The sequence below is a fragment of the Natrix helvetica genome, assembly GCF_964273705.1.
Source record: "Natrix helvetica genome assembly, chromosome: 4".
Taxonomy (NCBI): domain Eukaryota; kingdom Metazoa; phylum Chordata; class Lepidosauria; order Squamata; family Natricidae; genus Natrix; species Natrix helvetica.
In genome coordinates, this window is record NC_138550.1 from 104,888,823 (window position 1) to 104,915,629 (window position 26,807).

Sequence of the window (26,807 nt, forward strand, 5' to 3'; positions counted from 1 at the left end):
AATCTGCCAGATTTAGCTTAGTTGGGCGATTGAGCAAACAACTTCATTTGGAAGCAAGACTTTTCTGTCATTATGCTTGTCCTCTGAAAAACCATTCCCCTTGAGATTTGTTCAGCTCCCTTTACCCTGTCCTACTTAAATGAGCCCTTAAAATATGGCTCCGTTCCCAGATTCTGGGTTAAACTGGGTAATAGACCACCTGCAGGATGTTCTGTTTTTTTTTAAATTATTGTTGTTGTTTTCTGGACTTTTGAAGGTTTTTTTTCTTTGATGTTTTTATCGTTACTATATATATAAAAGCTATCCAGAGTTGTAATGTATTGGGGCAACATTTCTTTTAATAAATAAATAAATCTTATTAAATATTACAAAGTTTAACCATTTCACCAATTATATTAACTTTGCTCTGGTACTATGAGAAACAGACAGGTATTATTAGTACCTGCCTCCCTCTCTTTCGGGCTAACAGTATTTTACCTGTTTCTCTCTCTATGTCTCTGTCTCTAGCTCGCTCCCTCCCTCCCCTCCCCTCTCCCCCTCTCCCCTCCCGCCTCCCCTTCTCCCCCCCTCTCCCCTTCCCTCTCCCTCTCTCTCTCTCTCTCTCGTTTGTGTGTGTGTGTGTGCGCGTGCGCGTGTGCGTGCATGTGTGTGTGTGTAGGGAGGGAGGGAGGGAGAGAACCAGATACGATACTGTTAGCCTGAGTCAACCTCGGCTGGAAACAGCATTCACACATAATCATTTGTCTTGTGTAATCTTACATAATCTACAAAGGAATATTATATATTTTTTTGTTTTATACCATGGCTTTAAAGGGCAACAGTTCAGCCTAAAATATGTAATTGTATATAATCCCAAACATTGCTAGGTGTAAATGCTTCCCTACCGCACACATAACATGAATTAGCCAATCAACAAATGAACCAAGTTATCAGCCATTATACCTACGGTAGTTGTTCCTTCATATATTCATAGAAATCTACAGCCAGCAGAATCTCAGTTGTGACTACTCTAGTGATATCTCTTTGTTGTTAAGGACTCAGAATTATTAATACTATGGTAATTAACCATGTTAATATCAAGTATCAATACCAGCATTTCTGCTCATCAATAAAGCTAGGGCAAGAACACGTTTACATACCCATAAGATCTCTTCACTGTGGATTTGCTGAACAATAGTTCACTATATGGCAATTTCTTAAACTTATCTCTGCCAACTGCTACGTAAAACTGTCCATTTTCCAAATCCATCCCACTTTCCACAGGTTTTCCATCTAAAGTGTAAAGCCTATAAAAGAGACATAATAGTACCATATTAACCTTTTAGTAAATGCGTTCTCTAACATTGATTGGACTACCAACCAACACCTAATAAATCTCATTATAGATTATAGATTATGAATTTTATTTCAGAAAACAAATATTGAGTCTTATCACAGGAAAAAATATAAATTATATCTTGTACAAGAAAAGATCTCATGAATTTGCTGTACTTTACAAAGCTGTGATCATCAGCAATACTCATCAAAATTGTCTGCTATTGTTCCCTAGCAAAAAGGAAAAGTAAATTTGTATTCTGCACACAGCCAATATGAAAGGTTCGCTTGCCTCACAGAGCCAATAAATAGCAATCTCAAGAAAAAACAACTCAGAATAATGTAGCAGCAGAAAACAATCTAAAATCAAGCAAACATCATAAAATTGCTGCAACAAAACAGTAGACCAGGAAAATTAAAAACACAATATCATCAGTTATCGCTGTAATTAAGATATAAATACTATGGAGGAAAAATTAAAGAATAAAAATATTTTTTCACAATTTCTTAAATCATGTCAAATAAATTGGGAGGGACGGAATTGGAAAGAGTAGAAGCTGCCACCAACAAAGTCCTAGCCCGAGTTGACACTAGCAGGACTTCTTTCCAGGGTGCCATATGCAAGAAACTACCATAGCAGAAGAAGCTTTTTGGATGTGAAGTAACACATCTGCAAAGAAAAACAAAGAAATCCAGTTGCTTTTTGAAAAAGCACCTTTGACACAACCATGAAATGGATGACTGAGAATCTCCATAGACATTTAGCTACAACAGCAGAATGTGATGCTCAAGTAGCAGGATACAGAGAAGATGTTCCATTAGGTTGAAGAGGTCTAGAGGTTTAAATGTAGTAACAAAAACATTGAATTTAACTTGGGAAGAAACAGGAAATCCATGCAGTTCAACCAAAAGAAATAATGCATGCTCCTGCAGGGATCTACCAAATAAAAGTTTAGCAAACCTTTTTTCAAGGCTATTTCTACCTGGAGCCTTTGCAATAATCAAGGAACCAGGTCATATCTCACAAAGAGGGATGCAGCTAGTAATTATCTGCAGATAGAATTAGGCACTCTTGACTACTATGCTGACCAAAACATTCAGGATCAGAATAGGGCCAAACTGCAGATCTGACCTTCAGAAAAACAACCTCTTGTTTGACAGAAGTCCTTTCAGCTTGGTTGACACCTCTCCCAACCCCAAGCATCAGACTACTCTTTTAAACAGTTTCAATCCATTATCATGTCCCTTTATCATACTTCATCCAGCTTACAAAGGATAAGATGGGTTGGATGGAGATAAGGGGAACATTCTTCACATAACTGTCCCAGTTATTCCCACCTACCCTTATTGTTAATTAAATGGATCTCTAAGAGGCAAGGGAATTCTTTTGCGCTTCAGATTTAATTGTTGTCTTCTCTCTCCTCTGGATATAGGTTAAATAAAAGCAAGTTTCTATCTTTGTGTATTTCTTGATAAAGCTTTTACTATAAATATGCGAAATATATTCGGCATTTGGTTATGACAGGAACATATCTTCTAACAAAGATTCCTGTTGAATTCATATCTCCAACATGAGGGCACTAGAGAGGATACCCTGGCCACTGCGAATTTTAGGAGGACAACTGAGTACAAGTTACTCATATCATGCTTCTTTAGCAGGTCATCCATCAGAATGACCAGTGTCCAATCTGTGCTATGATGCAGACCAAAGCTAGACATTAATAATCTGTTCAATGCAGAAGTATTTTAAACTGTTCCTGGCCACTCTCTCAACTATGTTGGCCAGGATAACAGATTTGAAACTGTCTTGAAGTTAGTAATAAGCATTTTTTCCCAAGTTGAAGCACCAGAAAACATGCTTTCTTATTGTACTAAAATACTAGCACTTGGGCAGTCTTGATTTTAACACTTTACTATTATTTAAATTGAGAGCAAATTTGGTGCTGTGGTTAAGGCATCGGGCTAGAAAACTGGAAGACACTGAGTTCTAGTCCCATCCTAGGCTTAAAGCCAACAGGGTGGCCTTCAGCCAGTCATTCTTTCTCAGCCCTAGAAAGCAGAGAATGGAAACCCACTTCTGAAACCTTGCCAGGAAAACAGCGGGAATTTGACCCCAGGTGTCAATACTGACTTGAAGACACACAGACACGCAGACAACCTAAATTATAGCTAACAAAAAGTACATATTTAATAGCATGCCTTATACTCAAAAAAGCTATCCTGCATCATCTTCTACATCTTGAGAATTGTTTCATATCTGCACCGCTAACAATAGCCACTAGATGGGATATCAGGCCAGCTTATTTACAGAATTATTCAAAATGTTGGTAGTTATGGTAGTTCAAAGATGAACTATAAAGCTACAAATCAAACCCTCAAATTTTTCTGTGGATGAAGTAGTATTTAAAGATCAAGCACAGTTTGAGGGTAAGTACACAGACAAGAGTTCTTCCACAGATCTCCATACTGGTCCTTGATATATTTAAATTTTCCCACGTGTTTCGCAGCTTCAAAAATGTTTAAGCTTTTCAAAAACACAAAACAAAATAAAAACCCTAAAGCAACCTACATCCCTAGATGTACATGGAATACCTAGTAGCAGATTTGTTAAATGGAACACAAATATTAAACATTTGAGCTTTCCATAATTTTCATAAATAACCTTATTTAGCTTATTCAGCTACTGTATACTTAGAACTACATTTCGATATTCAAAACTAATATTCATCTTAGAAGGTCTCAGAAATGCTTCCTGTATGGTGCTAGCTGACTGAAATTCACCATGATATTCTAAAATAAATATATGTAGCATGGACAGAATTTACCAAACAGGCTGGATACAGTACCTATTTTTTTAAAAAAAAACAGAGTTACCTAATTTTCCAGTGCTGTGATTTTAACACACCATGGGTGTAGAATTACTCTTCCATGAACTAAAGCTGTGCAGCAGAATAATATTTATGATGGGGATTATCATTGGTTTTTCAACCGGATCTCAAAATTCATGGGGAGAAAAAAGTAATGATATGAGCCTTAATGTGCTTCCACATAAGTCTTTTATTGTCCGCAGGTGCCATAGATTCGGCATCACGCCTCTAAGCTATTCACAAAATATTATTTGGAGAAGGAAAGAGCATGTATAACTTTATTGTATATTTCCTTACTATTGTTTCCATCTTTTTTTTAAATGAGGAAAAAAAAACCATTAAAGAAAGCCAGGAGAGGTAACAGATATCTTTGAAAGATAGCTCTAGGGCTCTGTATCTTTAAAAAAAAACACCAAAGAATTTTGGCATTACTGTATGTATCTCTGATACTATGCTATTCCTACATCACAGGCAAATGACATTTTTGTAGTCAGGAATCACATTTTTAAAATTCTGTTTTGTTTTGTTTTAGTCTTCTATGGTCACAATGATAATGATACAATTATGTTGACTCAGAGGTCAGAATACAAAAGTCTGTCCTTTTTATTGCTTCTGTATTATTTTGGTGCTTAGTTTAAGGGAAAAAAATACATTTACCTTTTAAAACTGAAAAAAAATCTATGCCAAAAATTGGCAATTCTAGAGGATTGCAGCAAACGGAATCTGGAGGGTTTGACAGGCAACATAGAGACTAAGGGCTGCAAATCAACCATCCCTTTTAAAGCACCACGCTCCTGTTTTCCTACACCACCTCCTTTGACACCCTAGCTCATGTAGTTTTTATTTGCAAATAAAATAAGTGGGTTTCCGTCTTCATTTCCAAATCTAATATATTTCAATTAGACAGGCTCAATTATTTGTGCTACTGGCGATGGGGATTAACAGCAATTAATTTTCTGTTCCTATCTTTAGCTTAAGGAGCTGTTAAAAATGAGGTGAATTGGTGGTTTGTTTTCATATACAAGGAATAATATCACTAATTCTATAAATGATGGGCGTAACTGAGAGGGGGAAAAGAACCAGTATTGTTGCTGGGCTGAAAAATTAATTGCCCATTCATTTACCACAGAGTTTTGTCTTTATCAGAATTAACAGTCTTGACTGGAATTTTGACTAATGGAGTCTTGCTACCATAAATCACAGTAACCAACCTGTTAATTATTAAACAGTAATATATTTTAGTAGCTTTAGTGTGCTCTTTCTTAAGGTATCAAATACAAAAACTTGATTTACGGAAAACTAGGAAAGCCAAATAAATAAGCACAATGCACTGTTGAAATACTGTATCTGCACCCTACTAAAACTCTTACGTCTGAAACCTTTAACTGGGCAAAACAGTGCAGCATAGGGCAAAAATTTAACCAAGGTACCTCAAATGGGCTAACTTGCAGAATGCTGGGATCCATTACTCCCATGGAAATGAAATTTTGAAAAGTTCTTGCCATTTCATACTGCATTCAGCACCGCTGCCATAGTCACATGACCCTCATTTACAATGTTCCCTGACATTTTCTCATAAGGCAGTGGCACTGAATGAGGGCTACTAATGACATATCTACATAGCTGTGGCTGTTGCAGCATCCCTGTACTCATGTGATTGGAATGTTTTTCATTCTTTGTGTTGAATAGTTGCTTAATAGTAGCTTACCTAAGAATTGCTTAAAATGCAATAATCCTATACTTCCAAAATTAACATCCCCTCCAAAGCAGTTTCTAAGGTTAAAAATAAGTAACTGAGAATCAGATCATAAATCTTGCGGAAATAAGGTAATTTAGCTCTCAAAATTGTAAAATATAAAGGAAAAGGCAGAAAGACTGCACTATAATGGAAAGCATTCACAAGGAAAAACAGTCATCAGTATTGTCAATTATTAATTAAATGACATCACTTTCAGCTTTGTCAAATGTAATTATTTTGGCTAGAATGGAGAAGAGGGAGACAACAGAGTGCTGCACTGTTCTTAACAAATGTTTGGATAAATGTGTTCCTCAGTTTATTCTATTCATGAGGAAAATGCGAGCTCAAAACCCTCAAAGGACATATTTTTATAATATTTGAACACTTCAAACCGAAAAGCAGAAATACAGTAAAATAAATCCAAATAAATAATTTGGGTAACAATTTCCATCCCAAATGCAATATGAAAAGAGGATGAGATAAACAGGATGTTAAAGATGCCTGTTCTATGTGATGCTAAAGAAATGCCAAATGAATTGAGGTATTGTACGGGAATAAACTTGGAAAATTGTGTCCATTTCATAAACATTTTCTCAAGCTGAAAGCTATACTGACTCTGGGGGTATAATCTACTCTATTTGATTTCGTCCAATTCCTGCAAATTGCGCATAAGAATGTTTTTTCTTTGAATGAAAGGATCATATAAGTATAAAAAGTATAAAAAGCCAATTATGGTAATATACTGCTTTTATACCCCAAACAAGTACCTGCACATTCTTATACTGCATACTCTTTGAACAGTCCTAATCATCTTTTCATGCCAAACATGATCAAGAAGTGTCAATTTCACGGGGTTTCCCACTATCTATGATGAAAGGGTAGCTAATACATTCCTATATTTTTAGCATTTGAAATGCTTAGGATCACTATGGGATGATACTCAAGCAACCAACTCACCACAAGACAATTCAATGGGGGATAGATAACTCAAGAGAGGGACAAGAGAATTGCAGCAGGTCTTGTCTTGCTTTAGATTTGAACCTTCTCTAGTTAAGACGCCCTCAAGGCTGGGGTGAGCTGAAATTCTACTTGAATCATCCCTGTTGAATTGTTCCACAAGAGTAGGCTGTGGTGAGTTGGCAAGGACGAGTCGGCCACAGTGAGTTGTCCCATTCCGATGCAAAGACTTGTCTTCATAATATTATCACTACCAAAACTTTCTTCTGAAATATGTTTAGCGTCAACCATTCCTTTGTAATCAGAAAATTCTTTATGTCCGCAAGGCGTATTGATTTTCTCGAGATGGAAAATCACTTATAGGACTCTTCTTGCTAGCAGGAATCCAGGCAACAACTGTCAAACAAATGAATACTGAAAATGCACCTACAGAAGCTTCATGAACTTATTACCATCAAGTAACAAAGGTGACAAAGAATCAGTTGGAAATATAAAATTCTACAGCACGTTCACATTAGAAAGTGTTCCTGCTGGGTAACAGTTCAGAGGAAGTCATCTGAAAGCCCAACAGTATCTGTTAGGCAATTTTATCTTACCTGTGTACAGCTCCACTTCTGAGTGTAACTTTCTCAGTAACCATTTCAAGAACCCGATCCCACTGATTTAGTGCTTTCCTTGGGATGAAAAGACGCACTGCTGGGCTTAGAAGATCACCATTAGCAACTAGGCTAAAAAAAATTATAGAAAATTAACTATTAGCTGAATATTCAGCAATAAGTATGACTTATACGTCAATTTTTTCAGACTTGGTCACACCATTGATCATTTAATGGTCATTTCACCAGGTGAAAGAAAGAAGAAAAGCATCCTACTTACATGTTAAGAATGGTCATGTGACTAATCTTTATTTCCTTTTTATATTCTAATAGCTTTTCCTTTTTTATTGTGTCTTTTAAGGATGTAAACTGCAGGGTAGGAATTCTTTTCATTCATCTGTACATTACACTGAGAGACCCTCTGACTAATGTAAGAGTATAAATGATTTCAATAAATACTTACAATATAGTGCATGGCTCCTGAAGTGGTTTTCGAAAGCGTGCAGACACATTAATTCTGCTGTGGGTAACTGGCTTCACCTGAAAGACACCACATCCAAAAAAAGTCATGCATTTACACTGCATTACTGTATTTTTCGGAGTATAAGACGCACCTTTTTTCCTGAAAAAAGAAGCTGAAAATCTGGGTGCATCTTATATACAGAATACAGCACTTTTTTGCCTCCCAAAACCCCGCCCCCTTCACCAAAATGTCCGTGCAGAGCCTATAGAAGGCTTTCAGGGAGCTCCTGGGGGCTGGGGAGGGCAGAAATGAGTGAAAAATGGGCTGTTTTGGGGAGGTTTGCAGAGGGAGTGCAAAAACATTTTTTTAAAAAATTGCCTCTTCAAATCCTTGGTGAGTCTTATACTCCAGTGCATCTTATACTCCAAAAAATATGGGTAATTTGTTTTAAAACTATTTTTAAAAAATCTTTTTCATCAATACTTTAAAAGATTTTGTACATTATCAATAATACCACTGCATGCCACTGTGAAATTATAGTTACCTTTTAGATATACATTTGCAAGATTTCTCTTTTGCTATTCTCATCCAGCCTTTGGTTTTTCTTGTTGCTATGTAAATGACTTGCACTTCAGAAGTGAATTAGTGCCATTATTAATATGCCAGGGGATGTTGTGGAATTAGCAATCACAGAAATGTTGCCCTCCCACTGTTGTCTCGGTTCTGCTAATCTCTTAGCTGGTTTTCATAGTTCGTGTCTAGTGGCTTGGAAAGACATCTCTCTCATTTGTCACTATGACCTAGTGCCACTAGCTGGAAAAGATTATGTTTATCTTTGAAGTTTCTTACATGCAAAAATGTTGAAATATGGTATATGTTGTAAATGCTGCTTAAGCTTGGTTTGGATGTTATACGTATTAAATTACGAAAGTGCTCTTTCAACACACCAGGATTCCTGAGATTAATTCATAACAGTTTCCTTTATGCCCAAAACAGGAAAATGGTGTTACCAGATATGGAACACACCAGAATTCGGGGGAAAAACCCTCTTCTATTTGTGCTTTCAGACTGTTTTATTTTGAGCCCAAGAACCAGTTTTACATTTGAAACACAAAAAATATGCTTAACTAACTTTCTTAAACTGAAATTATGACAAACAGACAAGTATAAGAGGTCCCAGAGTAAAAAACGCAGCACTTTGCAATCCAAAATGGCCGCTGCAATTTTCAAAATGGCCACCGCACGCCTGGAGTGACACCGGGGGATGTAAGAAAAGCCTAACGCTCCTTTTAGGGGATCCTAACTGCCTACCTGTCCCCAGGGGCTTGCTAGCAGCCGCTAAGCGAGTCCCCCCCCAGTGCTACTGAAAACGCTGATAGCAAACGATCCAGCCACGCTCCAGGCAGCCTGCTCCGCGTGTTTAGGAACGAGTTCAGAAGAAACGGAAAACAAACCAACAATTAAGGAACTAATGCTAACTAATACAAAAATAATAAACTGTAAGGCTACACTACGCTAGCTAGGAGAGTCCAACTTGCTGCTCAAGGACTGGAGCTCCCCAAAAAGCATCCTGTAGGGCGACTGAGTTTTTTAAAACTGAGCCTCTCAGGGAAGCAAGAGGTGTGGCTACACAAACTTTGAACTCAGTCCTTGGGCAGCAAGCTGAAGTTAACCCGTGCTTGGACACTCCAAGCAGCACCTAGGAGAAAAGATACTGCACAACTATGTTATTTTAGAACTTATTCAGAACACAGAACCAGAAGGAGTAAGAAAAGGAACAATCACAAAATTTGTGTTTGTATGTGTGTGCATGTGTACTTTATATATATATATTATACACACACGGGGCCCATTTTTTTTTTCAAAACAATTTTATTGGTTTTTTTAACATTTATAGGGAAAAGGGTAAATGGAAGGGTATACAAATTTTGGCAGTTGCAAGTGTGGCAGGCGCCCCCTCCCTCCAAACTCATAAAATACATCTGAGTATAAAACATTAGTACATAATCATATAAAATCAGCATATTAATTCTAAAAATATTTTCAATCAGTTTATATATTGTAATATATAATCTACATATAATTTCATTACTACTTTCGGTCTGTTTATAACAATGTGGTTTTCTTATTCATTTTTGTGATCTGAGCTTTCTTGGTATTGCCCCTTCTCCCCCCGCTGGCAGAGCTCCGGCCCCTCCCGTGTCCTGCATAACCGTTGTAGAGTCTTCTGTTTTTTCTAGGTTTGCTTTGTTTTTTTCCATAAAGGCCTGTGCCTCTATGGGTGTATTGATTCTAATACTTGTCTCCTCCCAGAATATCAGCATACCTTCAGGCATCAACCATCTAAACCACACCCCCTTCTGGTATAATTTATTCGCCAATTGCGAATAATTTTTTCCTTTTTTCCCTAATTTTTTTGGGGATCTGCTTCAAGATGGTTATTTCCCTGTCGTGATATGTCAATGCTTGCCCCCTTTGTACACCCAGAATTTCGTCTCTTGTGCTTTTTCTAAGGAATTTAATATGGACCTCCCTGGGTACATTGTGTGTTCTGGCATAAGCTGAATTCACTCTGTAGACCAGATCTATCTCCCATTCCATCTGTTGTTTTTCTTTATGTATGTATTCAGCTAGGATGTTAGTCATAATGTCCCTTATATTTTCCCCATCTGCTTCTATAACATTTTGAAATCTAAGATAAAAGGACATTCTCTCAAAATCTGTTTTCATTTGCTGGATATCAAGTTCTTTGTTTCCCTTCTGCACTGCTTCTACCCCCCCCCCTCACCTCCGCCACCCCACCCTCCACAAGGTCCAGTCTCTGTGAGTTCTTATAGATTTGGACTTGATTCTCTTTAATTTCTTCCTTCATTTCCTTTAGTTGTTTCTTAATTTCTTCCTGGCCCTGTATAAGTTGCTGAAGCATTTGTTGCAAATCCATCTCTGTGCTCTTAGGTTGCATCAGTTCTGTGATCTTTGACTGTGTGGCAGGACTGGATGTTGCAGATGTCGGGGCAAAAGTAGCAAAGCCAGGTTTTCCAGGGGGTGGTCTTTTTGGAGACATAGTTTATAAAGTAGAGAGATCAGTCAGTATGGAGAATGGACAGCTGGAGAAGTAGGGCAGACAGATGAGTCCAGGGGGCAGAAGGTCCAGGCAGAGGGGAGTTTCTTTAGTCAGTCTGGCAATAGAGAGGAATTTTTCCCCCAGAGAGTTCAAGAAAATAACAATCCACAAGAGATTCTTCTGGGTGACACGGAGACAAAGACCGGAAGCCTGAATTTTAAAGGTGGAGTCAGGTTTCACAGTTCATGAAGACAACGGAAGTGTGCCATCTTGCCCTGCCAGCTTTGGGCTCAGAGGCATAGTAAAGTTTTAAAAGTTCACAAAGTTCTCAGGTCATCAGTAAATTATGGAGCTAAATCCAGTAAAAATCACTTTTACAGGGGTGAGGCATCATTGGTTGGCTCTCCCCCCTCCTCCTTCCCCTGAGGGCGAAAGCAGAATTTTTCCAAGCCGCTTGTCCAAGGGGGGGGGGAAATCCCCCTCCCTCCAGCCGCACCTCCAAAGAAATCCGAGAGTTTAACGTTTTAAATTGCTGAAAGGTCCATCAAATCAAGAAAAGGGGAATGAAGAGAGGAAGCACCTCACCACACCGCCGCTGCTTCCTTCAATTTTACATCGTCCGATCAGCCTGAAGCGAGACGCACGCGCGCCCTCCGAGACTGCTCCTCGATGCCTGGAGCGAAGCGGAGAAGCCCCCACCAGCCGCCGCCGATGCTAGGGTCCTCCGCGAAGCCGCTCCTTCGGCAGGACGCCTCTCCGGGGCGTCCTGTGCCCCCCAGAAGCGGGGAAGCCCACCGGGGAGCGGGAGCGGGCAAGGGACTTGCCCGTCGCCGTCAGCCGCCAGAACCGGAAGTCCACACGGGGCCCATTTTAAATAATAATGTTGTATTTATATAGTATAATTAAATATAATGTTACACTTATACAGGATAAGTAGCAATCTCAGAGTTTTCACATTGCATTCAAATTGACAAAAAGCAGAATTACAAGTAGTCCTCCTGAACATCCATTTGTTCATCAACCATTCAAAGTTCTGGATGATGCAGGATGTCTATGGTCACATGAACAAAATTCAAACCCACTTGTAGGCCCACCTGCATTTATGATCACCCTTTGGCTTCCTGCCTCCCACTGTGGCTAACTTCCCTTACCACCTTGCCCATCTCCACTTATGCCCACCACATAACATGTAAGTACTAGCCAGGGACTTCTTTCATGAAGGTGCAGCTAGGGCATATTCTGTGCTCTGCCCAGGATGTCCTTTGATATTCCAGTATTCACTATCTCTGTTCTCACCAGCTCCTTTTTTTCATTCCAGCACCCCTAAGTCCTTCTTTTACACACTAGGCCTTTTTTTTTTTTGAGCGAAAGAAGACTCTGGGTGGGACACAAACAGGAGGCCTGAAGGGTGTTTAAACAGGGCCCCTGGCTGGTTCACAGTAGTGGCACAAAGTGTGGTGGGCAGAGCTGGGTGTTGAGGACAGCAGGTAGATGGAAGGCCAAACAGACAGATGGTGGGGGAGATAGGCAGGCGAAGGGAGTTCAAGAGTAGGCAGTCCCTTACCTTACCAAGCCAGCAATGGCTTGGCTAAGGATGGGTGCTACCTAACAGTCAATGGGATTAAGTTAACAACAGCAACAAGGATCTGCATCTCACATCATATGATTGTCATTGTAATATATTCAAGTGACATCACACTTTATGACCAAGTCACTTCGTGGCAGAAATTTGTGTCCCGATTTCTATCATTAACCAAGAACTACCTGTGTATGCTTTTCTTCCTCTATTGTATGGTAATAATTAGAAGCAAACTGCCATAAAACAGTGCTTAAGTTCTCCAGAATTCTGAAATCCAATAGGTTGTGAATTTTTTTTCTGATGATATTGACGTAATAGTTTTTCATCTTTGTTATTGTTGAAATAAATCATATTTTTCTTCCATGCTGCTTCTGCTTTGAAGCATAGTAATTTCCAATTTGTAGCTGAGGTTAACTGGTTGAAATTGATTGCTTTTTCAAAAAAAAAAATCCTATGCTGAGAGGCCTTTGGGAGACATTCAAAACAGGGGTGGGTTGCTGCCGGTTCTGCGACCCAGGCCTAAATTCCACTACCGGTTCAGCTGAACTGGGCCGAACCAGCAGTAACCCACCTCTTATTCAAAAACCAATATTATAACTATAATCAAACTGCCCACTTACTCTAAAAAAACATTTTAAAACTTAGTTAACAAGGTTGGGACAGAGTGATTTTAAAGTGTTGGTGTCAATCACACATTTTGTCAAGTGAAAGAAACTAGAACCTATCATGAGTATTCTCAAGCAGAAGCTTTACTGTTAGTCACCTATGTTACAGGAATCTCATTGGACCCACTGCATTCCCTTGGGAATGGTTAGATAAGGCTTCAGGGATTCTGGGGAAGGTCAGGCCTGGGCCGCTTCCTGCAATGCAAGGACTCTAAGCTGGGTCCCCTTTTAACACCTCACTTCAGTCTAGCTGGAGATTCCATCACACTTTTCTATATATTCTGCATTTTTATGACTTTTTAGAACATTTGCTCTATATATTGAAGAGCTATACTATAACAAGCCACTCAAAATATTCCCAGGAGTGTGCAATTATATTTTCTGCATGCTGATGAAACCTAACAAAGTGTCTCAACAAGTCAACATATTATAGAAGACAGTTGTCTAAGCTACACATACATAAACAGTACCCACAAGAGCGTTGAATGTGAAATTCTCCTGAGAGTTCTTTCAAAAATTGCTCTCAATTTATTATTTTAATATAACAGAATAAACTTATGATAATAGAATAAATATACAAGAAATGTTATACTCATATTAACTGAATTTAATAAATGTAAATCATTTTTAAATTAATTGGAATAAAACCATGCTTAGCTTTTGTCCTGTCCAACATTCTTGTTCCTGATCTAGTCACTTTCCTTCAGACCTAGAGATAAGAAGGCAATGACAAAGCACTTCCAAAAGCTAACCAAGGAAACTGCAGAAATTTGTCCAGCCAACATTGACTCAAAAGTGTGTGAGCGTGCGCGCACGCCTACACACATACGCACACACAAATCAATTTTTTGGAGTATGATCCCTGGTTTGCTAGTCAAAGTCCAAGTATAGTCCATAAAATAAAAAGTGTAACACTCTTGCTCTTCATTGGAAATAAATAATCTGAATTTATTATTAATGCTGTAGTATCATAATATACTTCTGGAAAATTCTGTATCCCAAATATAAATATTGCAGAAACCTGTTTTTAGACAAGTCCCTAATAATAAATCATTAGCACTTCAGACTGCCTTGGCCTTTTTAGAAAACAAGTTCTGAAATAAGGCAATCCTATGGGAGTATATGGTGAGATTGAGGCATTTGAGATTTGCAAAGTTATTCTGATTTGTAAAGTGCATTGCACTGGCCTGTATCTCATTCCATCTATTCAACATTTAGATAACAAATGAAATACATTAAAATGTACTAAAACTCCAAACATGTTTTATAATTCAAGTATTTCATTCAAAATATAGCATGTAGTGTGATGCAAGACCATACTTGGAACATACTATTTCATTCAGCTTTTGTTGTCAAAATATAAAGAGATACTCTAGATTCTAGAAAGAGTGCAAGGAAGAACAACAAAGATAATGAGGGGACTGGAGGCTAAAACATATGAAGAACAGTTGCTGGAACTCGGTATGTCTAGTTTAATGAAAAAAAGGACTGGGGAGACATGATAGCAGTGTTCCAATATCTCAGGGGTTGCCACAAAGAAGAGGGAGTCCAGTCCACCTATTCTCCAAGGCACCTGAACGCAGGACAAGAAGCGATGGATGGAAACTTATCAAGAAGAGATCCAACATAGAAATAAGGAGACATTTCCTGACAGAACAGTTAATAAGTGGAACGGTTTGCCTTCAGAAATTGTGGGTGCTCCATCACCAGAGGTTTTTTAGAGACTGGACAGCCATTTTTACAGCATCTCCTGCTTGAGCAGGGGTTTGGACTAAAAGTTCTCCAAGGTCCCTTCCAAGGAACAGACGTGAAAGGACATCGGCCCAAAACCAGGTTTCTGGCTACTATATAGTATTGCGTATCTCTTTACCATTCATACTCTATTGCAGGGGTGTCAAACTGGCGGCCCATGGGCCAGATGCATCATGGGCAGGCCTCGCCCACCCCAGCTCTGTGAAGGGAAAAAACATTGTGAAACGTCACATGGCGGCAACGTGACGCCATGAGTCTGACACCCGTGTTCTACTACCATCTTTCCCCAGAATTTATTTGCAATTCAGTTTTCTGCCTATCTTACTTTCACTCTTACATGCCATTCTATGAACAAATTATCAGATTACAGCGATCTTTCTTTCTTTGGCACTCCCCACATATCTCAAAATGTTTCAGAAACCTGATATTCTTCAATATAAATGATACTGAATAAAAACACAGCTGCCATGAATTTACAAACAGAACCCTCTTCCAGGTTTCCTCACCAAAGAAGAAGAGCTGGATCTCTAAAAGAGAGAGATCCTTTTCTATAATGGTACTCTATATACGGAATGTTCTCCCAGAAAACATAGGACTTGTGTCTTTTTATATTGCTTTCCCAATGTTATTAATACCTATGAAATCATTTCTATAAATTATTTTAAAACAGTTACACCTTTTAAAATTTATCTCTTTTCCCATTACTGAAAAGCCTGCCAAGCAGAATATTAGATTCATGCTAATTTTCCAATCTCATCTGCAAAGGGACAGAGCTTGAGGTTATACATGCATGATCTGTTTCAGAAAATCAATGGAATATACATGTCAGGTATAAAGTTATCCCTCATTTCTTCTGTTCAATTATTATTTGGAAAGAGTTATCTATTAGTACTAAAAAAACAATGTATATACCAGTAATTAATGGATTATGGATCAGGTACCAACCAAGTAGGTGCAAAAAAAGCTGTAACAAATTCTTATACTGGGAATTTACATTATACATTCAGACAGAGAAAATACTCATATATCTTGTCTGCCTGCCTGCCTGTCTATCTATCTATCCATATCTATCAGGCCTGAGAGTCAGCATTCCTAAACACAAGAAGGAATCCCTATGATAATTCCCAGTGAGCCAATAGGGCACTCTGGTGCTGATCTCTAGCAAAATTTAATTTTTATATTGTTAGATCATTTACAGTCAGCATAGGTTATTTATGAAACAGTATAGATACAGCATACCTATCTATAGTTACATTTTTGTGCAATTTTCTCTTTCTCCATTAATGAAAAGCTTGCACAAAAGTGAAATATTAAGGGGGAAACTGGTAACATGGGAAAAGAAAGGAATTCTTTAGTCCTGTTAATCATTTGCCTGATCTAAATTTTATTCCTATCCCACGGATTTGAGAGTCATTCCTTCAGTGAGGTTGAAGTAGGAGCTATGAGATATTAAGAAGACAAATGGATGACAGTGAGAAGATTAAATAACTCTGACATCTGTCCTCTGTTCAAGACGTCAGTCGTTTCTAAGTAGGTTCCATCAAAAATAAGGAGTGGGGGGATTACCGTATTTTTCGGAGTATAAAACGCACCCAGGTTTTGAAGAGGCAATTTTTTTAAAAAAGTAGGTAGCTAGATAGAGGGATAGAGAGGGAGAGAAAGAGAGAGAAATACAGTAGGTAGGTAGGGAGAGAGAGAGAGAGAGTAGGTAGGTAGGTAGATAAAGGGATAAGGTAGAGAGAGGGAGAGTGTGTGTAGATAGGTAGGTAGATAGGGAGAGAGAGGGAGAAATAGAGAGAGAGAGAGAAATACAGTAGATAGGTAGGGGGAGAGAGAGAGAGGGAGAGTAGGTAGGTTGGTAGGTAGAAGGATAGAGAGAGAAAATAGAGAGAAATACAGTAGATAGGTAGGGGGGGAGAAAGTAGGTAGGTATATAGGTAGGGGGGAGAGAGAGAAATACAGTAGGTAGGTAGGGAGAGAGAGAGAGTAGGTAAGTAGGTAGATGTTTCCAGGTGTATTTATCCGTGTGCTGGAGAAGGAAATCGCTGACAACCTGTAGCACCTAAAACTTTGTTTCTGCTGGCATAGCACTTGACCAATGTAATTCTCATCAACCCCTCTAACTAAACAGCTTTCTGAAAGGAAAAAAAAAATTTTTTGCACTCTGCAAACCTCTCCAAAACAGCCTGTTTTTCACGAAAACAGGCCCATTTTTTTTTCAAAAAAAAGGCAGGAGTAGCCTTGGGGGGGCTTGCAGAGTGCTCCGGGGGGGGCAAAAACGAGCACAAAAATGGCACGTTTTTCGCAAAAACAGGCCATTTTTTGTCAAAGAAATTGCATGCATAGCCTTATGGAGGCTTATAGAGTGCTCCTGGGGGCTGGATGACACAATTGAGCAAAAAATAGCCTATTGTTTGCTCATTTCTGCCCTCCCCAGCCCCCAGGAGGTCTCTGAAAGCTTCCATAAGGCTATTCACGGCCATTTTGGTGAAGGGGGCAGGGCTTTGGGAGGCAAAAAATGCTATATTTGGTGTATAAGACGCACCCAGATTTTCAGCCTCTTTTTAGAGGAAAAAAGGTGCATCTTATACTCTGAAAAATACAGTACATAATTACAATTTATTGGAATATGAAAGATTGAATAGGGTCAAAAATGAAGCAATAGGCTTCAGAATAAATGTGTACTAGATGAATGTTGTCTGAATGGGTATATGCCCATTACATAAGAAATGAGTTGAGTTTGGTTTTACAGAGAGAATAAGGATTGCATTTCAATACTTATATCATATTATATTATGTTAAATATTATACACACAAAATGCCTGAATGGGTTGAAAGGAAGGGGGGAAATGAAGAAAGTTGTGATTGGATAGAGCTGATGAGCTTCTCAAAGAGACAGATATAAATTCTAAAAAATAAAAGGCATTTTACAAAATCATATATGGACATGATGGAAGCAAAGATGGATTCCAAAAATAAGGTACGGATTTCTTCATGGAGACCACTGTTGCTGTCAGTTAGATTTAGCTATGTTTTATTTTATTTTTAATGTGGAATTCTTGATGCTGTCTGAATTGGTTGTTTGCTTGCATTACACAAGTAGATAACATCATTATTATGAGTGTGGGGTTTGCTTCCAATTTGTATAGAGTAGAATGCCCTGTCATTTTGGGAAGGGTATGGATTTCTTCATGGAGACCACATTGCTTAGCAACCGCAATGCCAGCAGGTCCCATTGCCATTCTTTGGCAAATTACTTGGCTCAATCCAAGCCATTCCTACCTTTTCCTCATCTTTGCCATCTGGGCTGCACTACACCCTGCCTTGCAGGATGACAAGCAGCCCCAGAACAACATCTGGGGCTGCTTGCCATACCCTGGGAAACCCAAGTCACTCCAGTTTAGTTCAAGTCTCATTTACTGCCTGTCATCCCAGCCTGGTAAACCAGATAGAAAACACAAATAGATGAGTGATTTCTTCTTTATTATGAAACTTGCAAGTCTGAAGGTACAAACCTCCCATCGCCTAAACAATTAGGGCAGATCCTTCCTATGTTTCCCCCTCTCGCTCTTAATCGACCAAGTTTCCTTAAAAATAAGACCTAATAGGAAAATAAGCTCTAGCATGATTTTTCAGGATGCTCATAATGTAAGCCCTATCCCTAAAATAAGCCCCAGTTAAGATCGTTAAGATCATCAGCCAGCCAGACGCATTTTAGTAACGTATTTTCCCCCAAAATAAGACCTAACTGAAAAATAATCCCCAAAGCTGAGGCTTTCGGAACAAAAACTAATATAAGTCTTATTTTCGGAGAAACGTGGTATTGAGGTCTTGCCTCTCTGAGATTGTTTCCTAGACTATATGTTTCCCCTCATCCCACAAAGTCATCCTCATATTTCATTATATCACTTGGCACTTTGAGACCTCTGCTGCCCTTCTTATGCTACATCAGCTGACATTCACTGCCTTCTTGCCACCACAGCTGTCCTGGCTGCTGAGCCAAACTGGGGCTGGCTTCACACTATGAAAAGTGGGGGACACACAAAAGCAATCCCTGACTGCAACATGCCAACATATCCCTTTGCAAAGAGCTGCTGGGTGGGTTGAGGGCTGGCTTTGCATTGTGGAAAAGGGAGGGGAAAAAGCCAAAAGCACCTTCTTTTTTACAACTCAAATCCAGTCCTAGCCTGGCCCAGCAGACCGGCCAGGGATATCTCATCAGCAGTGGGAACAAGAAAACAGCAAAGGTGAACTGCGGCAGCCGAGCGCAGGGTGGTAGGTACCACAAAGCACAAAGAAGGAGAGATAGAGAGGCTGGAGTTACAGCACCCCTGTTGTTGTAAGTGTGGATGGTGCCAAGTGGCCAAATTTTGATCACATGAGCACATGGACACTGCAATGGCTATAACTTTGGACACAAGTCATAAGTCCCTTTGTTTAGTGCCCTCATAACTTTAAATAGTCACTGAACAAATGATTATAAGTAAAGGGTATTTACCTGTAGGTACATTAGTTAGTACTTTAGTCCCAAAAGTAACAGGGCAATGTTTTTCCAAGAACATTCAATTATGGTATATGTCTGAGATACAACAGGAAAGTACAGTATTTTTCGGCGTATAAGACGCACCTTTTCCCCTCAAAAAAGAGGGTGAAAATCTGGGTGCGTCTTATACACTGAATACAGCATTTTTGGCCTCTCAAAACCCCGCCCCCTTTGCAAAAATGACCGTGCATAGCCTTTAGGAGGCTTCCAGAGTGCTCCTGGGGGCTGGGGAAGACAAAAATTAGTGGAAAACGGGCCATTCTTTGGTCATTTCCCCCCACCCAGCCCCCAGGAACACTCTACAAGCCTCCTAAAGGCTATTCATGCCCTTTTGTGACCAAAAATGGGCCCGATTTCACAAAAAAGGGGCCGTTTTTGAGGTTTGCAGAGTGCAAAAACTTTTTTTTTTAAATTGCCTCTTCAAAATCTTGGTGTATCTTTTACTCTGGTGCGTCTTATAATCCGAAAAATATGGTAAGTTCTCTTTCTAATGTAGTCCAATTTCTAGTGACCATGGGCACATGCAAGCAGTTTATGTGACTTCAATGTGGAAATACTTTTTTAATGGATTCTGATTATTTTAGTTCCAATGTAGCCTATATTTCCCAATATTTCCTTGTGGATTTTCACCCCGGCACTAACCAACTTGGTTTAACAATGTAAATGACTTTTCAAACAATCTGTCATTTCAAAAATGACATATTAGTTTAAAAAAGAGTTTGCTTGGTTCAATATTTTATTTTAAATTTTGACTTTAACTTCCTTGCCAGAAACAGTAAATAAAGTTACAGGTAATCCTCATGTCATCGTGACAGAAGATAAATTTTGTGACCAATTCTTACATTTACAACCTTCACAGGCCTGTGAAGCAAAGGAAAGCTGAAGTAAGCTCTTAAACACAGTCATATGGGTTCACTTAGCGAGCACTTTGCTTAATGACTAAGTTATCAGTTCCAACAATGATCACTAAACATGGACTATCGGTAGAGTTTAAACAATCAATTTATACCCGGGCTCTTCCTCATTTCCTACGAGCAGTTGTGATTGGGTAAAAAAAATACTGCAAGAATATTAAAATTTTTGCATAATACAGTTGGAAGAGAATTATTATTTTTCACCAGACCTGTTTGAAAAACTACAATAAAACCAAAAAGGCACACCATTTGCAGTATGAGCCCAGCAGACACAAAATAAATACCAATAAATAGAAAAGACTTTAAAAACCCTTCAAATAAAAAGTTGTAGGAATATACTGTATTGCACACATCTATATCTCCTTGAGTGAGATGCATGTATTCTTGGCATGCGGAAGCTCTGAAATTCTAGCTGGGACTAACTGTTTACAACTGCAATATGAATCTCTTCAGAGGACAGCAAGGGAAAAGAAAGGTCTAAAATCAGTCTCCCAATGAAAAAGCAGTCATTGTGGTCTACGCATACAAGAGCTACACCACTGATTGGAGGTAGGAAAGACATTGTACAGGTAGTTCTCAACTTAAGACCACAATTAAGCCCAAAATGTATCTTGTTAAATGAGAAATTTGTTAACTGAGTTTTACCCCATTTTACGACTTCACTTGCCACATTTATTAAGTGAATCACTGCAGCTGTTAAATTAGTAACATGGTTGTTAAGTGAATCTGGTTTCCCTATTGACTTTACCTGTCAGAAGGTCACAAAAGGAGATCACATGTCTCCAGGACACTGCAACCATCATTAATGTGAGTCAGTTGTCAAGCGTCCAAATGTAAATCACATGACCATGGAAATGCTACAATGGTCGTGTAAAAAACATTCATAAGTCACTTTTTTCAGTGATGTAACATCGAATGGTCACCAAATGAACTGTTGTAAGTTGAGATGTGAGGGCGATCTGGCTGCGACATCTGTCACCCCATTGATCACCAGGGTTGTAAGTCAAGGACTACCTGTATAGATTAACACTTCTCAACTTATGCACATATAGTCAGACATTTTTCATAGCGATATTTTGATGACATTCATCCTGATTTTTTTAAATAGATAATTACATTCTACTCTTTGCTTCAAGAGTTGGATACTTTACATGCAGCCATAGAGTATCAAATATTTGGGCAATAGTTTAGTAATAAACACTAATAATAAACAGTATAGACACTTACATCTTCCAGAGATAACTGTTGGCAAAAAGAAAAAAATGACATGTTTAGCATGTAGGTCATAACTTTGCAATATACCACATATATAAAGTGTTATGCAGTTCACCCAATATAATGTTTATTAACAATCTTTTCTTGATTGTTTCAATATTAATGAACAAGATATATGCTGCTCAGAAATGAAAAAAAGTATTTAAAAATAATCATTAATTAAAGCTTTAACAATAATTAATAATAAATAATAATTATTAGTAATAAATAATAAATAATAAATGATAAATGATAATAATTATTAATTAATAATAATGATCATTAACTTTATTAATTATTACTCTCACATTCTCAGACCTCAGTCTTTTCTATTTGAGCGCTTTCATTAAGGCTCTGAGTCAAGCAAAAAAGTGAAACTTCTTCAATGATTTTGCTATGTGTAATAAATATCTTCCATTACTATCCAATCAATAGGGTGCAAACATAAGTGTAAAGTAAACTCATATATAAAGTATGACCTGAAAACATTAAATTTTAAATATTAAATTAACAATATTAATATTATAACATCTTTCAGCTCTTTTGATTATGGTATCATAATGTGATGTTAATTAACAAAGACTGTAAATTATGGTGTGTATTTCTCAAGGTAAAAAACAAAATAATATATTTAGCACCTTGGTCATAACTTTGCAATACACCACATATAACATATATAGCATATACCTATTCTGAAAGCAGTATAATATTTAACCTGCCCAGAGGTGGGCTGCTAATTTTTTTACTACTGGTTCGGGCACGGGAATCTTCTGCGCATGTGCAGAAGCATCCGGGTGGGTGGGCGGAGCCTCCCGCCACCACTATTACCATTTCGCCTGATCCGGGCCGAACTGGCAGCAACCCACCTCTGGACCTGCCTCAAGAATTGGATATTTCTCTTATTTACATGCAGTCATATAGATTTGTTATTTTGATTCTGCCATTCTACAAAAGCAATTTTCAGTTTGGCTGATGCAAGAAAAAAAATGTTTTTTCCATTATTAGCATTTTAGGTGTTAAGATAAAAACCTGGTAAAGTCTGACAAATGCACAATGGCATTAAGCTTACCACAACATTAATCAGTTTTCAAATTCTGGCACCTTTTAAATAAAGTAAAATGATAAAATAGCGCACATAAAGATGTTGACTTTTTAAAGTTTTTTAAGCTGTTTTACATGTATGTTTTGTTCTTGACTTATAATTACTATGAAGGGAGAGAGAAAGGGGAAGAGGAAGAGGGAGAGGGAGGAGAGAAAGGGGCATATAATCTTTTTTAAAATATTGCAGTTCGCTGAGTATTACTTCTCATAGTAGGTCAATTTCATCCATTTAAATAAAATGATTCTAAGTAGACCCCTCAATCAGAGATGATATGAACTGCACGGTTCTTAAATGCTAAGTACTTAGTTTAAGACCATATGTATAAAATATTAATTTCCATAAACATGTAAAGGCCGAAAAACTTTTATAGCATTTTGTGCATAACGTCACGCAATGTATATACTGTATATCTTTCAGTTTAAACTGAAATTATGAAACAATTACTATCCTGAAAAAAGCCTGGTTTCCTTCTCAAACTCATATAACATTATCTTCGTTATTAAATATTTATTTTTATGCTTCTGAATTCTCACTAATCTATTCTCACATGCAGCTGTCCTGGTGAGTCTTTTATTGAGAGCTGCAAAACTCAATATTAAACAGTTTCCTTTTTCCTCTCCTATCGCTTATAAATCCAGAAAGATTTGTGTGTTCCCACAGAAGTAGCCTTATACATACAGAATCCTAAATAGCACACCTATGCAACATATAGCTGTGGTGGCACAGAGGTTGGAATGCAGTATTGAAAGCTAATTCAGATCATTGCCAAGAGTTCTGTCCTGACTGGCTCAAGGCTGATTCAGCCTTCCATCTTTCTGAGATCAGTAAAGTGAGGACCCAGATTGTTGACTTTGTAAACTGTGTAGAGAGTGCTATAAAGCACTATGAAGCAGTATATAAGTCCAAGTGCTATTGCTTTGCTCCCTCGTAAACTTTATACTTACCATGCATCCTCTCTATAAATTCCCTCTGCTTCTCCATCATCCATTCATTTTTCAACACTTACAAGAAAGCACTCACTAGGAAAACAGAATACCATTCCATTTAAACATCATTATTAAGACTGTTGAGTGGGCATGTTCGTATTAAGATGAAAAGTATCTGGTTCCAAATATGGTGGCTCACATGGTTTTCTGCAGGGCTAGATTTGCATATGTGTCACCTCTTTTGCTGGAGTTGCACTGGTTGTTGGTTTGCTTCCAGGTTCAATTCAAGGTGTTGGTTGTCATCTTTAAAACCCTGATCTGCAGCCTGGTTATTCAAAGGACCATCTTTTCTCAGTTATAATGATTCAGCCCATCAGAACGAAGACGTAGGGATATATTGGGTCCCTTCTCTTAAAGGAGGGTCATCTGATGGGACCAAGGAGAAAGGCCTTTTCCATGTGGCTCCCTCCCTGTGGTACATCATCGCTGCATAAATAAGATTGGCTCCCACTCTGACACTCTTTTGAAAGGCAACCTAAAGACCTGGTTTTGCCAATGGGCCTGGAGATTCCAGGATGATATAGAGCTCATCAAGTGGTTGGTTGGATTCTTTGTCACCAAAGGGATGGGGGTTTATTGAGTTTTGTATTGGAGTTTTATTTCTGCAAACTACATAAAGTCACTGTGAGTGAGTTGGGCAGCCATATAAATTTTCTAAATCAATAACTATACAGACTTGTGCATTGTAATCAGGTGTACTTTACCTGTTGCAATTACTATGACTTTCTAAATGTACTGTATATTAATAAATCAGCATATGCAATTTTGCTGAAAGTTGGAATCATCTCTTCAGACACAATTATAATTATCACTACACATTTAAAGTAGAAATAACGTTTTTGTTTCCACAGGCTTTCTGGTCAATACTACAGTACATTGAATCCTCAAGGTATTCACTTCAAAAGAATAACAGTGTATGTCTTGCAGTGCTCATTAGGTTACCAAGATACTAACTACCAAACAACTTACAGAGCTACATCTTTAAAAACATGCAGTAGTTAAGAGCTGGATTATTCAAACCATATAAAAATTGTTTTTTTTCTCCCTCTCCTGTACAGATTACAATATTTTCTTGTTTATTCTACAGCTCTACAGCTGCTCAAAAGATGCAATTTTTTTAAAACAGTGCAAAGGGTTCGTGAAACAAGTATTTATTTTGAATGTCATTTTAAAACATTTGTCTTTTACAAAAAGAAGATTGTTGTTTTCACATCTTATAAAACAAGAGGTTCCTGTAAGATCCCAGACAGCAACTTTTTTTGTACATGACTTATATTTACAGTCTTTATAGTCAGGCTGTTAACAATTATCCTCTGGGAAGATTATAATCCAAAACAATACAGAACAATTGGTACAACAGCAATTATTGCGGATGTTTCAAAGAGACATGAAGTGATGGAAAGCTTCAAGATAGCTACTAGAAGCTAAGCTCTGCTAACTATGGTCATTCTGCAGAATTCCCTACTTTTCTTATGGATGACTTTCCTTTCAGAGGATGAAGAATAGATATTCCTGACATGACGATAACCAACAGGGAATACTTACATTGTTAAACAAGAGAGCAGGAATACCAGAAGGCTCAGAGTAAAGCAGTCATATAATGATTGGATTATATCAGGATAATTCCTGATTTTAAGGAAACCAAAGCTGAATGTAATTGAATGCATGCTTCAGTTTTAAGAAACCATATTTCAACAAATTCAAGCAATAATAAAGGATTCCACAGTAAGAACAGCTAATTGGAAAAGGAGCTCAAGATTGGTGAGAGTTTCTAAGGAGATATTAAAAACACAGCTGGAAATATCATAATGAGCAAAAGAATGTAGGGCAGTAGAGACAGCCAAAGCAACTGCACAAAAGATTTACTGGAGCCTTGAAATGTTTTTTTTAAGATACCTAAATGAGATGAAAAGAGGAAGATAATGTACTGAGCGTTGAGAATTGTAGAAACGTATCAGAAGAGTTACAGCTTCAAATCAGCTGAGATTCATAAAGAATAAAAAAAAACCAAAAGGATTTCTTTAGATATCTTCAAAACAAAAGGAAGATAAAAAAAATCAGTACATAGCTGCGGAGGAAAAATGAAAAACTACTAACAAATAAAAAAGAAGGAACTATTCAACTTTTTTTTGATTCAGTCTTCTCTAAGAAGAGGTCATGTCTTCCATGAGGCAATTGTGAGGAAATGGAAGAAGAGGCAGAAAGAAGATGAGATTGATAGAAACCCAGTCAAAGAATACCTACTTACTGCAAATGAATTTTAAATCTTCAGAACAAAATAAACTGCCTTATTAGTATTAAAGGAATAGCTAATAGTTTAGATAACCTTTATATCTTATCTTTGAGCAAACTTGAAGAACGCTGGGAAGGAAAATATCCCTATGCTCAAAAGAACAATAAGAAACAAAAGATAAAACTACAAACTAATCACTCAGACACTAGTCCCTGAGAAAATTCTGAAGTTCATATTGATCTATATAGATACTGAGTACCATGCAGTAAATATCAATAGTCAGAATGTTATCAAGAATAAAACTTGGAAACTTAATTTATATTTTCATTGGGTTACTTCCCTGAAAGATTATAGAGAATGCTGTACAAGTGGTCCTTGACTTTGAACAGTAATTGAGTTCGAAATGACCATTGTAAGTTGTGCCAGTCATTAAATAAGTCACCACATAACTGCACCCGATTTTACAACTTTTTCTGCAGTGGTCATTAATTGAATCCATTGTCCATAATGGACATTTTTTGCCAGAAACTGGAAGTAAATGCTGAGCACCCAAAATATGACCACGTGACTATGGGGGGAGAGGGGGACCAGCCATCAGAACTTTAAATCTGGGTCATTAGTAGCACTGGAAGGTCTGCTGTAACTTTACAGGTAAACTACCTGTAGTTATAATATAATTTGATTTCAGCAAAGCATTTAGTGCCCATGATATTTAGTCTGATTAGCAACTAAATATGCCCAGGTTGGATGGCATAATAAATATATGCATAAATTACTGAA

The 26,807-nt window shown here is 37.9% G+C and overlaps 1 protein-coding gene across 8 annotated transcripts in view; it reads right to left on the reverse strand.

The window, feature by feature from the left end:
• DCDC2 (doublecortin domain containing 2) overlaps positions 1–26,807 on the reverse strand; it is a 52,566-nt gene that overhangs the window by 18,272 nt on the left and 7,487 nt on the right. For 7 of the 8 annotated variants that reach the window (XM_081951550.1, XM_081951551.1, XM_081951548.1 and 4 more), the window contains exons 4-7: positions 21,680–21,694; positions 7,936–8,012; positions 7,473–7,604; positions 1,140–1,286 (exon numbers count right to left, since the gene is read on the reverse strand). In XM_081951550.1, coding sequence (XP_081807676.1) covers positions 1,140–1,286; positions 7,473–7,604; positions 7,936–8,012; positions 21,680–21,694 — 371 coding nt within the window. The remainder of the gene's footprint in view (positions 1–1,139; positions 1,287–7,472; positions 7,605–7,935; positions 8,013–21,679; positions 21,695–26,807) is intronic. The other variant, XM_081951549.1, reaches the window with a different exon arrangement.